General features: G+C 43.6%; 1 protein-coding gene across 1 annotated transcript in view; it reads right to left on the reverse strand.

Moving 5' to 3' along the window:
- Nucleotides 1-283: 283 nt before the first annotated feature.
- Nucleotides 284-12,586, reverse strand: part of LOC120798363 (prolactin receptor-like) — a 37,542-nt gene continuing 25,239 nt past the window's right edge. Inside the window, exons 5-10 of the mRNA XM_040142613.1 lie at nucleotides 10,203-10,372; nucleotides 8,448-8,626; nucleotides 8,216-8,369; nucleotides 7,434-7,521; nucleotides 7,270-7,339; nucleotides 284-6,184 (exon numbers count right to left, since the gene is read on the reverse strand). Of these exons, the coding sequence (XP_039998547.1) occupies nucleotides 5,498-6,184; nucleotides 7,270-7,339; nucleotides 7,434-7,521; nucleotides 8,216-8,369; nucleotides 8,448-8,626; nucleotides 10,203-10,372 (1,348 nt within the window). The 3' untranslated portion in view covers nucleotides 284-5,497. The remainder of the gene's footprint in view (nucleotides 6,185-7,269; nucleotides 7,340-7,433; nucleotides 7,522-8,215; nucleotides 8,370-8,447; nucleotides 8,627-10,202; nucleotides 10,373-12,586) is intronic.

Here is a 12,586-nt window from a genome sequence, read left to right on the forward strand (position 1 = left end):
TCCTTAATTCTTCCATTTCTTTCTGTCCTTCTACCCCAATTTCTTTCCTTTCATTCCTTCCTTCCCCTTTCTCTCCCTTTTTTCTTACCTTGGTTCTTTCATTTTACTCCTTATTTCATTGTCCTTTCCTTGTGCTACTCCCTTCTATCTCTATTTTTTTTCCCCTTTTTTGTCCTTGTTTTTTCGGCTCCAAGCTTTAATAAACTAATTAATAAATTCCTAATCCGTGTTCTATAATGATAAGAAGAATAAGAATAAGAATAATGCATTTTATTTCATGGTGCCTTTTATGGCACTCAAGGTCACCTTACATCAAACAGTAATAAAACACACAATAAGTAACACAGTAATAAAACATCAGTAAAATCAACAAAAAGCAACAGAGCGTAGCTCAACAATGAGTTAAAATCATTGAAATGTAAAGTAAAATGCGGTTGATGCAGTTGTCGGTTCAAAACACAAAAATATTTCAGAAAACCAGAAAATATTCACATTCTAAAAAGCTGGAATTTGTGAATTTTTGAATATGAATCAATCAAATTTTTGCAGATTATTTTTTATATGTTAATCAATTGATTAATCAACCAATTGTTTGTGAACTACATTATTGTCTTTCTGTCTTTTTTTAGCCTACTTCTCTGCTTCTTCTGTCCAGTCCTCTGCAGTCATTTAGTTTGTCTTGTCTTTTTAGCTTCTTTCGGTTCCGTTTAAAGCGTTAAAAAAATGAAATGGTGGTGTTTCACAGACCTTGGGATTTTTGTGAACTGGTGAACTGATCCTTTAAGGAATGGGTAAATGACTTTGGTTAGAGTTGGTCAGGGTTTCATTCACTGTAATGTTAAAAAACAATATCAATAGCACAATTAAACCACTCAGACCTGTTAAATAGCTTCTGCAATAACCACAGTTCACTTTTAAGTTTTACTTTTTGTGACATATCTGCCTTTGCAGCTGGACTTTCTCCATCTCTCACAGGAACAACATTGTCTTCTGAGCTTGAACGCTGCCTATGTGTTCATCTAAAGTCAGCTGACAATCGTCTCGACTATTTATAGCACCAGAATGCAGCTAATTTAAGTCACACGGTCACAAACACATCATTTGGTTTATTGTTTATTTGTAATATAAGACTTATGAAATGCACAATGAGCTTTTTATGGTCAGTAGGTAATTTTTAACTGCGATTTTACATTCAACTTAATCACTTTCAGATGTGGCCATTTAAATGCCGACAAATGTGTGTGTTTAAATGTGCTCTAGAAACAAATGCATACAGAGGGGAACATGGACAGACTTTAAGCTATTTCCTATACTGGAAAAGTGCTTTAACCAGATGGCAAATCTTTAACAACACAACTATTCAGGGAATCCATGTGGAGAAAAGCCAAACAGCCACTGGCAGCATTTGCTCCCTTTCCAAAATATTTATCACGCTTATGTGTCCAACACTTCTGCAGAGTTGAATTGAAATTAGGGTGTACAGTCAGAGCCTAAACACGATTTTCAGTGGGTCATTTTTCTCATCTGTTCATACTGTGAGTAAACGTTTCCCTGTGAAGCAGCAAATATGCTGCAAAACATGCAACCGATCTGACATTCCTTCTTTGAGCCAGGGAATCCTGCTGTGGCTAGCCAGCTACTCTACACATGGTTAACCACAAGCTGACTAAGTTAGTCCAAATAAAAAAACGCCATCAGTGCTAACAAGCTATTCTTTGGGGAGTCTTTGTAATTAGCACATGAGAAATATACTTTCATCATTTCAATACTTTCACGCTGGCTGGTCAAGCCATCTGCTGAGATTTCAGTAAGCACACAAATTCTGCTCTGTGAAAAAAAAAAAAAGGCACATACAGGCACAAAAATCGATTACTGCACGACATCTAACTGAAACTTCAACAACAACAACAACAAAAAACTACAGTAACAACCGAGTTCCCAATAACAGAGGTGAGGAGGGAAAGGGGGAGGAAGTGCTGTGAGCCGTCACATTAGCATACAATGACAAGTGTTCTGTAGTTAGTAGTCCAATTTCTTTCAAGTCAATCAGGGTCAATATTGCTTTTGAACCCTAATCCACCTCTGAGCAGTGTGATAAACGTAGTTCACGTGGTACAGCTGCACACCCAGTGAGACACAACGAAGAAGACCCCCATGATAACGGAGTTTACAGCATGAGTTGGGACATGATGGACAATAAGCAAACAAAGTAGCATGTTAGAAGACGCATTCGCAGGTTGTGGCACTTTGCAGTCGAATGTGAGGTAGGTGGGATCAGGGTCAGGGTCTACAAGTCTGAGATCAAAAATGGCAGATTTACCCATCCAGGTTTGAAGCAATTTGATGCCCCAAGTGAAGGAGGTCAAGTACGCTGAGATCCCGTCCATGAGTGATTGTAAAGTGTTCAATATGTTTAAAATGGCCTAGTTAGTACAATGTGCTGTCCGACCAAGTAAAATGCCACCTTCTGGCCACATCCAAGTGTCTCAGTTCTCATTTGCACCTCTGTAATCATGATGCAATAAATTTCACAAATGTGGATAACGGTGCACACTTTCAAAAGCTCTCCTTGGAGGCATTCATGGTGTTGGTGTTGCAAGATTGAGAGATAAGTGCAGCCGATCGTTGGATCATTTGTTCTGGAAAGTTGCAAAGTCTGTTGGACGCAGCCCATCAATTGCAAAGTTGGAAAGGGGGTTTCAGACACTGTCAGGCAGTTCATCAAGTACTTTGTTTTATGCGTAATCGGGCTTTAAAGGGAAATCCTGCTATATTTCAATCTGATGTATTTCCCATACATGTAGCTATTGTGGCTCTATGGGTCATACCAACGTTGTAATCGAGGACTTGCAAGGACCTGCTCAAAATGACATATCTTGGGGCACGCTGCACGAGCCTCATGTTTATTTGGAAAGCTGTAGGCTTTCTAATTCTTCTTTTCTTTTTAATCATTTGAAATGCTTGTCTCAGTCCAACTGAAAGTAAACACGGAAAGTTGCCACCTGGAATAGCCATTAGAGCTATCTTCCACATTTATGGGAAATACGCTAGGTTTTCCTTTAAGATGCACCAGTAGCAGTGGCATTGTTCCTTGGCTGTTGTGATGAGGAAGACTTCAATTTGCTTTATGATTTACAGTCGACTTATTTTCCAACTCTGCCTTATCATCACGAATTTTGGGTAATATCCAAAAGAATGAGGTTTCAGATTACAAGTGGCCAGGATGAGTTTGGACCTCCAGAAGGACCTCAAAGTAGGACCACTGCATCTCGACATCTGATCATGTTGCTTTCTGGAGACTCCCGTGACAGAGTCAAAACACACTGGAGGGACAATGTGTCCCATCTGGCCTGGGAACGCCTCGGGATCCTCCAGGAGGAGCTTAAGGATGTGGCTAGAAAGAGAGACATGTGGACTACCTTGCTTAGATTGCCGCCACCACGATCTGGACCCGCTGCATAAAGCAGAAAATTCATGTAGTGATGAACACCACATTCGTGCGGCTTTCGAGAACCAACGCTCATCTACACAGAGTAGCATCACCTGGCATCAAGCCAGACCAGCAAATAGCTGATGGTCAGTTCCATACATGTGAGGCATCGCCCTACTTTTGGTCTTGATTACTCCATTGATTACAGAAATTCTGGGACGGGAGGAGGAGATGCTAATATTTTCGAAACTTGTACATTGCTCTTATCTTTTACAAACTTTGAGTTCCATGGCCAAATGGCAGATTAAAAATATCTGATTTCAGTGGGAGCACTGGTTCTTTTTGCTGTGTTTGCATTTTAGAAAAAACAAAACACTACCTGAGGTCGGTCCTTCAGCATCTCTAAAATATACAACATCACTTTTTGTAATAGTGTCACATGTGTCAGACAGGACTACAGCAATCCACTGTATTAAAAATATATATTATACTTTCTAAGTAATGGTCAGAGAGGGGCTTGCCAATTGTGATACCTTGTTTTGGCACCAAACTCTTCGTAAGTTCTCTGGAAAATAAATAGATGTCCAGTTTGGAGAGTTCAGAAAACAACACAGTGATAGAAAACATTGTTAAACTGCGTGATGATGATGAAAAGAAATCCACAGATATTCTGCAACAGGAGCTTAAATTCACAGCTTGCATCTTCCTGAGGGTGTGAAAGTTACTTTTTGTTGATTTCTGACCTCTTGTATGCAAGTTGTTTTTTTTGGAATCAATCTGTTGAGCATCATCGTAACGGACTACGAATTGAAAATCTGCAAGACAGGAAGTTTCTCCTCTAAATCAGCCCATTCAAATATCAAGCAAATATCACACAGACTGCTGCAGTTGGGCTAAATACTGAAGGATGAAACAAAAGAGACAGAAAAGTGAGAGGAAATGAGACGGATTCAGAGTGAGACACATGCAGATTAATATTCCATTCACGTTCAGGATAATCAAATATTCCCTTAATGAGCTGGCATATGTAAGTACCACCACATGTACAGTATGATAATGGAATATGCCCATATCCTGAATATGAAAATCGTGTGGAAACTAGCTGGAATATGGTGATATTAACAGGCATTATCTAGGATATAAAAACCAACAGCACAGGAACTGCTTCTATAATCAGTGCATTCAACACAGCAGGAAAACTAAAGGTATCTCTATGTGGTTAAACCAAAGCAGCTTATGGTCTTGTGTGAAAGGCCGTATCCCAACTATGATGTGGTAAGGCTAATGGTTTTGGAATATTAATGTGTGTAAACGCACCAACAGAGAAACAAGAAAAGGGGGTTGGAATGTGAAACGTACCCAGCAGTTAATCGCTCTCTTCCGGACCTGAAACAACATCAAACGATACTGCACTTTTTTAAAATCTTTTTCCTGAGACGCACATACAACCCTGAATGTGAAGCTTTACACAGACAAACTCGGTTTGGGTCGTTACGTTACTGTTTCTTGTCTTCCTGTTTATTTTATCCAAATGAGGTAACTTCATACTCTCGTCAACTTTGACAGACTTCATGGAGTGCTTGCTTGCAGCAATTTGGTTTCAATTTTTGAATTTTGCTCTTAAGGTTTTTTTTCGCCTGAACTTTGGATTTTCGCATTAAGATCTGGCCACCTGCAGCTTTAGAAGCAACAGGTCTGGGCCACTAGAGTATAACTGCTTCTGGACAGGTGACCCGAGCTACCAAAAACAGAAACAAGTTGAGGTCCAGAGGAACTTTTGCGAAGGAGAACGTGTTGGTCGCCTAAACACAATGTTATCGCACCAGAAACTGTGTTTTGCAGAGTGTGCAATGTGTTGGTTTTTTTTGTCCTCAAAAACAACATCTGTTAGTTGAACTGTTTTCAATGCGAGGTCTGGACGTTTGCGAGCTAAAAAGAGTCCTTTGGAGGCTAATGTCCTGCAGGTTACAGCAGACTCTCAATCTGCACATGGCAACAGTTTCCATCTTTCAGCACATTCAGCAGTTTTCAAAGTATTTGTGTTTTTGTGGATGCACTTCCTGTCGTTCACCCCCTGTTGTCAACAGCAACAGGCAGCAGAGGGACGGCTGCTTCGCTCCTCTCGGCCTCGCCGCCATCTTTCGGCTCGTTCATCATATTCTTCCTGGCTTGGTAGCCGGCTAGTTTCTTCTTCTTCTCTTCTTCCTCACTTGTATCTAAATCGGGCCTCGGCAGAGGTGGGAACTCCCGGCAGTACGGCAGCGGTAAGCAAGGCACCAGATGCACCTCGCCGCTTTCATTCATGAGCTGAACACAGGTGTAGAAATCCTGCTGCGAGCGACTGGTGGGGACAGTGGTGGCGTCAAGAGCGGGGACAGAGTTAGGATGTCCCATCATGGTGTAGTCCGTCCCCGGCAGCGTAATGATCTCGGGCCTTGGCCACAGGGAGGGCACGTCCAGCAACGGAGCGAAGGCTTCGGGAGGCGAGGAGTAGTAGGGCAACAGGCTCTGCAGGTACGGTGTCGGGTTTTGGGTTGTAAGCTGATGATGATTGGTCGCAGGCGTCAGGTCACATGGAACCATTAAGGCGTCCTTCTTCCTGTCTGTGAGGTTGGCCGGGATGCTGCAGTCCCTCGGCGTGCTGAGATATACGTCGTTGGCTCTGACCTGGTCCCAGACTTCCTCAGTGTAGTTTGGAGATTTGTAGCCGTGGAAGTTACTGAAGTGACGGTTGATTTCATCCAGGTTTCCCTTCTGAGGAAGGACGTCAGAGGTGCAAGGGATGGAAAAGAGGGAGAGGAAGAAAAGAGAAAAGGCAGAATGAACGACGAGCCATAAAAAGAAAGAGGCAAGACAGAGCAAAGTGCGGGGAATATGGAGGACAACAGTAAGGGCAGGCCCCGGCAGAGAGACAATAAAATAAAAACAGATGAGGGACACATAGAAGAAATAAGAAAAGAGACGATGTGAGAAGAAGGAAATCAAGGGAGGAAAAAGAGGGAGAGACAAGTGAGGAAGTAGAAACAGGCAGGGAACAAAAATGGGAGAAGGATGGAAAAGGAGAAAAGGAAAACCAGAAACAGGTAGAGTAGGAAGGAGGAAGATAAGGAAGAAATTTTAAGTATGCAAAGAAGATGGGAAGATGAAGAGTAGAAGGAGAAAAATAATACAGTGAGAGATTTGGAGAGATACGTACAGGATGGAAAAGTAGGAGGACAAGGAAGTGAAAAACAGAGAAAGAGGGAAGAGTTAAGAAAGGGTGAGGGAAAAAGCAAAAATATAAAGTGAAGAAAAAGGAGGAAAATACAAGCAAAATGCAGGAAGAGAAAGAAGGACGAAGAAAAAAGACAAAAAGAGCAGGAGAAAGGGGGAAAACAGGTTGTAAAAAGTACAGAGAGAAAAGAGGGAGTATAAAAGGAAAAGTAGTGAAGGAGGAGGAGAACAAAATGAACAACAGCGAGACGAGGAGGGAGGAGAGAAAGAAAAAATGGAATTAAGAAAGAAACGCAGATAAAAAAGGAGGAAGAAAAGGAAGAGGCAGAAGAGACCGAAGGGTTTTTAGGCAAAGAAGCAAGAGAGCAGGCGAAAGGAGTCGGGGAGAGAAAACAGAACGTGATATACAAGAAATAAAAAGAAAGAGGAGGGAGAACGAAGGAAAAAGTAGGGTAAGAGAGCAGGCAATGACAGGTGGAGGTGACTTCAGAAGCAAGACAGACGTCTCATTGGCAGATAATCGGTTCAGACCAGCCTTAAATCGGGAACACCCCCTCAAATGTGGGAGGGTGAATTTGACCCAGCTAAATCTGCCCAATTAGCCTCCGGTGTGGGGCCAGCATTACCTTCAGGAGCAGTGGGTCAATGCCGATGATCCGCGGCTTGGGAATTGGCGGCAGGAAGTACTCTTTTATCCTGAGGTGAAGAAACATAAAGAGAGGGGGCTTGAAACACACAACCCCTGCATCCACTGGCTAAATCAACACACAGCAGCCACAGTATCTCCTACCTCTTGCTCTGTGGAATAACACCGAAGGCGATAACCAGCAGAGCCGTGACGCCGACGCCCATCACCAGGATCAGCACCAGCACTTTTCCTGCTCAGAGAAGGTTTTATTAGAGTCACCGCCCCTCCCCTGTCCTCCCCCTTCCTCCCCCGCAGCTTGAAAAGAAAATGCCTCTTATTCTTTTATCTGCTTTTTGTTGAGGTGTTAGCCAGCTTTTCTCCTGCTGAATATGCAGAATAATCCCCAGCTCCACATCAGCAACGACTGCTTGCGTGAGAAACACCTCCGGGACTCTAAGGGAAACGGCTTAGCTTCTCTAATTCATATCTGGAAAGACTCTGTGGGCATTTTCAGGTTTAACCAGGGCTGTGCGGTAGATGACTGGCACACTTCTCGTCCCTCCCGCACCTGACTGGACGAAAACGCACCCCTCGCCGGGCTTTGCTTCCCGATTTATGTGTGTTTAAGTGTGAAAAGAAAAACCCCGAGTCCAAAAGTTTATCGCCTTGGGACACTTGACCGGAAAACAAACAAAAAGATAAAATCCCCACATAAAAGTGTAAAAGGAGTATCGAAGGCCACTGCCAGAATAAAATACGTCTGACGTTTCGCCGATGATATCAAAATATTTGGAAAGAAATTGCTTCAATTTAGAAAATGGAAAAAAAGGTCATAATTTTTCATGAAATAAAGTTATAATCATATGAAAAAAGCCGTAATATTTTGAGAATAGAGACTTGATATTTCAAGAACTACTTTGGGATGTTTCCCCGTGTCGGCCTACCTGCCGGCGGCCTGCCGGGGATGCTCATTAAGAGCGCGGGGCTCCATTTGCTCCACAGGCCGTAGTTCCGTGACCGGCAGCGGACTCTGATCACGTAGTCGCCGACGGGGAGGCCGAGCAGCTCCACGTGGGGCTCGCTTAGAGGGTGTTTCACCTGCCGACAACAAACACACGCATCCGGTTAGACGCGCCCAGCGAGCACTTTACCAGGAACACGACTTCCTTCCTGTACCTTCCAGTTGTCGGGCTCGGTGACGCGTCTGTACTGCAGCTCGTACACCAGCGTGATCCAGCCGTACTTCAGGTCTGAGGGCACCGGGTACGTCCAGGACAGCAGAACGTTGTGGCCCATTTCATCCCCGCCGGCGACTCTCAGTGCGTAGGTCAGGTTGACCGGAGCTTCGGTCTGAACTGTGGACCCCACACACACACACACACACACCGGGGTGTGAAATGTTACCGGGATGGTTGAAGAGGGAAACTCCAGCTTCAGGCTCAGGATTTTCTTGTCTTTTAATCAGCATTTCAACATTTTTCCAAACCCAGAATGCAGTTTTTATTTTTCCTTTTGAATATATTCTCTGTTATCGTGTTGAATCACTGTTAATTCACACATGTAAACAATCGAGAACTTCACCAGACATTCTGTTCAAAATCTCTCACCAAAGCCGTGGAGGCTATAATGAGATCGCTTTCTCTGTTGTTCATGCGGCAGAGAAAACCTTCACTCTTGTAGCCTCCCGGGGCTCATTTATTTTGACCCATTTTGAACATGTCACAATGTTTATTTCAGGACCCTTTATTCCCAAACCCACTGTAACGCTAACGCTCCGGGATGTCACTGTCACTCCTGAACGTTGACCTTGGGTGCTTTCTTTTTCTCTTTCTTTTACAGTCGCTCACCATATGGGCGATCAGGGTCAAATCCACATTATCGCTCATCGTCCAAAATGTCCGCTCGCTTTCCGCAGCTTCTTCCGTCACGGTCTCAGTCATCCAGGGGTGCGCTGAACCCAGAACACCGCGTCATGTATTGTGCTGAACCTCGGGCTGATTTGATCTTCACAGAGCAGAATGCGATCCTCTGCGCGAGTGTTGAAACAGCGAATCGGTAAGTCTATCTTCAGAAGCTTCACTCGCAACAGTTTTGATAACAGAACCCACCGAATCACATCGATACGCGTTTCGTCTGTGTGTGTTCAGATTCGACTCTGACTTTCTAAAATGCCATACGGCTCAGGGAGTTTTATCGCCAAGGAGCACAGTGAATATTTCACATTTCAATATTACACATCTTGCTGTACCGCGTCATTCAGCCCTAATGTGGAGTCTTTAACGCGCCGAAACAAATACAGATCGACGAGAAGTCGATTTTTTCGCGAGTAGCATCTATTGACTCCGCTGGTTCGCATTAACGGGGATTCGACTGCCTGCGAACACAAAGCAAGCGGTTGAAATCCTCGTCGTGCAAACGCATCCTCTCTCCAGGGGCAGGATGGGTTGAAGCCAGCCCATTCACGTGTTCACAGTACTTATTCTACGCTTGATTGCGCTGCTTTGACTTTTGCTGATGCAGAACTTATTCATTTGATCAGCCAAGGATGCCCTTTTCTGGGTATACTACTGCTAAGAAATACATTATACAGTTTTGGTTTCGGTCGGATTTTAACATACAGAAACACTGACTTGCTGAATTTGTTGGATACTGCAGTTATCTGCACCGCCCTTTCCATTTCATCCCCTCTCCTACATTTTATTTTTCCAAGTTGTCGTTTTTACATCGCTACTGTTGAGCCTGTGCAGCATATTTGGCCGCTGTGTGGATAATCCAATAAATAACTGGTCACAAAAAAGAAAATGAAATCCCTGACTTTAGAAGAAGTCCGCACCAAAAACTGATCGAATGTTCCTTGGTCTCATTTTGCAACGTTTTTGCGACGTACTGCTAAATAAACATGCAAAAACTTCCATCCCCAGGCGTCCTTACCTATGTCTGCCACGTCCAGGCAGTGCTCCTGGGAGGTGTAGTTCTTATGGGTGGTGATGGCGGTCACGTTCATACAGTAGATCTTCCATATGGACGTGTGGCTGCTGTCGAAGTGGCAGCTGTTGGGACCGGCAGTCACATAGTCTGGACATTCATGTCTGGGCCCCTCACTGTGAACGTCAAAGGCAAAGAAATGTTTTGATGAACCACAACCTATGAAGATATTTCCAGTTTGGATATAAGACTTTGCCCAGTCTCCCTCACCCCTCCCTTATTTCAACGTGTTAATTTGCATTGCCAATGTAACCTTTTAAAAAAGTGATTTTTATCTCCATTTTTCATTTGTACCCTTTGGATTTTGACACGTATTGTTTGTCTCATTTAAAGGATTTACGACAGTATGACACAGAATATGTTCAATTTAGTTTTACTTTCCTGAATAAAGAAAAAGGAAAAAGCGGCTTTTGTATTACCCTGTTCTTTTTATTAGGTGGCAACAATAGCTTTAATATTCTGAATTAGCTAGAACTGCTGTTGCAATGCTTTTAACGTGTGAAAAATGTTGGTTTTAAGCCCCAATGGGACTCCGTGGCTGAAATGCTTCAGATTTGTTGTACTTTTCTTATTTTGACTCTTATGAAGTGAGATAAAATTGAAACACCACCTCCTCACAGCGTGTGAATTCGCTGACAGGCCGTATGGATGGATAAACTGAATGTGTTTTTGTTGGTCTGTGTGTGGACCGTGTCTACGGAAAAATCTTGACACCGATGCCAAGGCTGGATTAGCAACTAAAATGGGCAACTGGCCCAGGGAAAAAGCTGCAGGCTTTCTGTGTCAACTGGTTTGTGTTGATCTAATTTAACATTCGTGAAAATATCCCCAGTACAGCACAATAGTAACGGACAGCGTGAACCAGGTCCTGCATTTATCACTTTACCCTGAGAGCCTGTCTGACCGGAGGGTTTAGGTGTCAAAACCTAGTTTTAAGACTTCAGGTCTGTGCCCCCCGTGTTGCACATTCCCAAATGAATGTGTTAAATTACCACGCAGCAAATGTGGGACCAGCTTGCCCTGGGGCCCCATAGCAGGTTAATGCAGCCATGTCAGCTTAGATTTTCTCATTGTATTGATTCATTTACCCGCATGTGTCTGCAGTTACATTTTGATCAAATTTGATCCAAATATTTTACATTTTGGTCTAAATTCTAAGGCAAATACTAAATTCATTTATCATTTTGTCATCCTATTTTTAAAAAAGAAACAAACAAAACAGTCAAATCTAAAGATACTTAGCGTAAAAAATATGTTGTTCAGCCTCCGAACTCCTCTTTGTTAAAACCCACAAACTCTGAGAAACAACGCTGAGGTCATGCGTGTGACCCTGCACACTTTAAACGTTACTCGTTTTTCAAACCGTTCATTTATTCCCCACTGTTTTTGTCACTTTTGCTCACATAATTCTAGATTTACAGCTGTGGTTGCAAACACAAAAACCCCTGCCACAATCCACGGAGCCGCGGGTGATGATGCCTTGTCGGATCAAAAGGCGCAGTCCAGTCCGTCCTGACTAGCGGGAGCAGTTTCTTCGCTGTGCGCGAAGAACGTGGGCCGGCCGGCATCTGCATGAGGCCATGTTGAGGCTGCACTCGGGATTTTTTTTGGGGATGCTCCGAAATATCGACGCGTTAAAAGCTTCACGCTGAAGTGGAGCGCGACAAAATCAAACTGGATTTAAAAAGCAGAGGTCACATGACCCGGAAAATGTTGATCTGGGGCTGTTTTTCCCAGTTTGGGCCTCTTGGCTCCAGTGGAGGGAGATGTCAACGCTCCAGCGGTCATACGGCCTCTAGTTGGACCTTTTGTGTGGAGAGCACTCAGGAGCCACAGTCACAAGTCTGAACCCTTTCTGTGTCGCAGCCGTCGCAGTGACGCGAGGATCCTAAAATGCTTCACACAGATAGAACCGGGAGGAGTTAGAGCTTCCGAACTGTGCAGAATTAGTCCCGAGGTTGTGTGAAGACCGAGCCCAGCACAGACCAAAACACACCTGAAGCAGTTCTACGGAGGCCAAAGGGTCGGATTTTAAAGGGTTGAATGTGAAACGATCATGGGATGTATAAAACAAGAGCAGCGTGAGACGGTAAACAGAGTCTCAATGTCTGTAGGTTTGAATTATAACACATTTCTTGAATTTCCTGTGGGAATCTAATATAATACAGAGATGTGTTATTCAATACCTGTTCAATACATTGCTCATTCATCTTCAAATTGCCCTTACCAACATCTGTCCAGGGCAGTTTTCTTAACGTGGAGCCTTAGACCCGAGTTTTCAAACTGAACTGTTACGGACTGTAAGCGCACTACGCCACTTGACGTGCGGC

Source organism: Xiphias gladius, chromosome 13 (genome assembly GCF_016859285.1).
Source record: "Xiphias gladius isolate SHS-SW01 ecotype Sanya breed wild chromosome 13, ASM1685928v1, whole genome shotgun sequence".
In the NCBI taxonomy this organism is placed as follows: Eukaryota; Metazoa; Chordata; class Actinopteri; order Istiophoriformes; family Xiphiidae; genus Xiphias; species Xiphias gladius.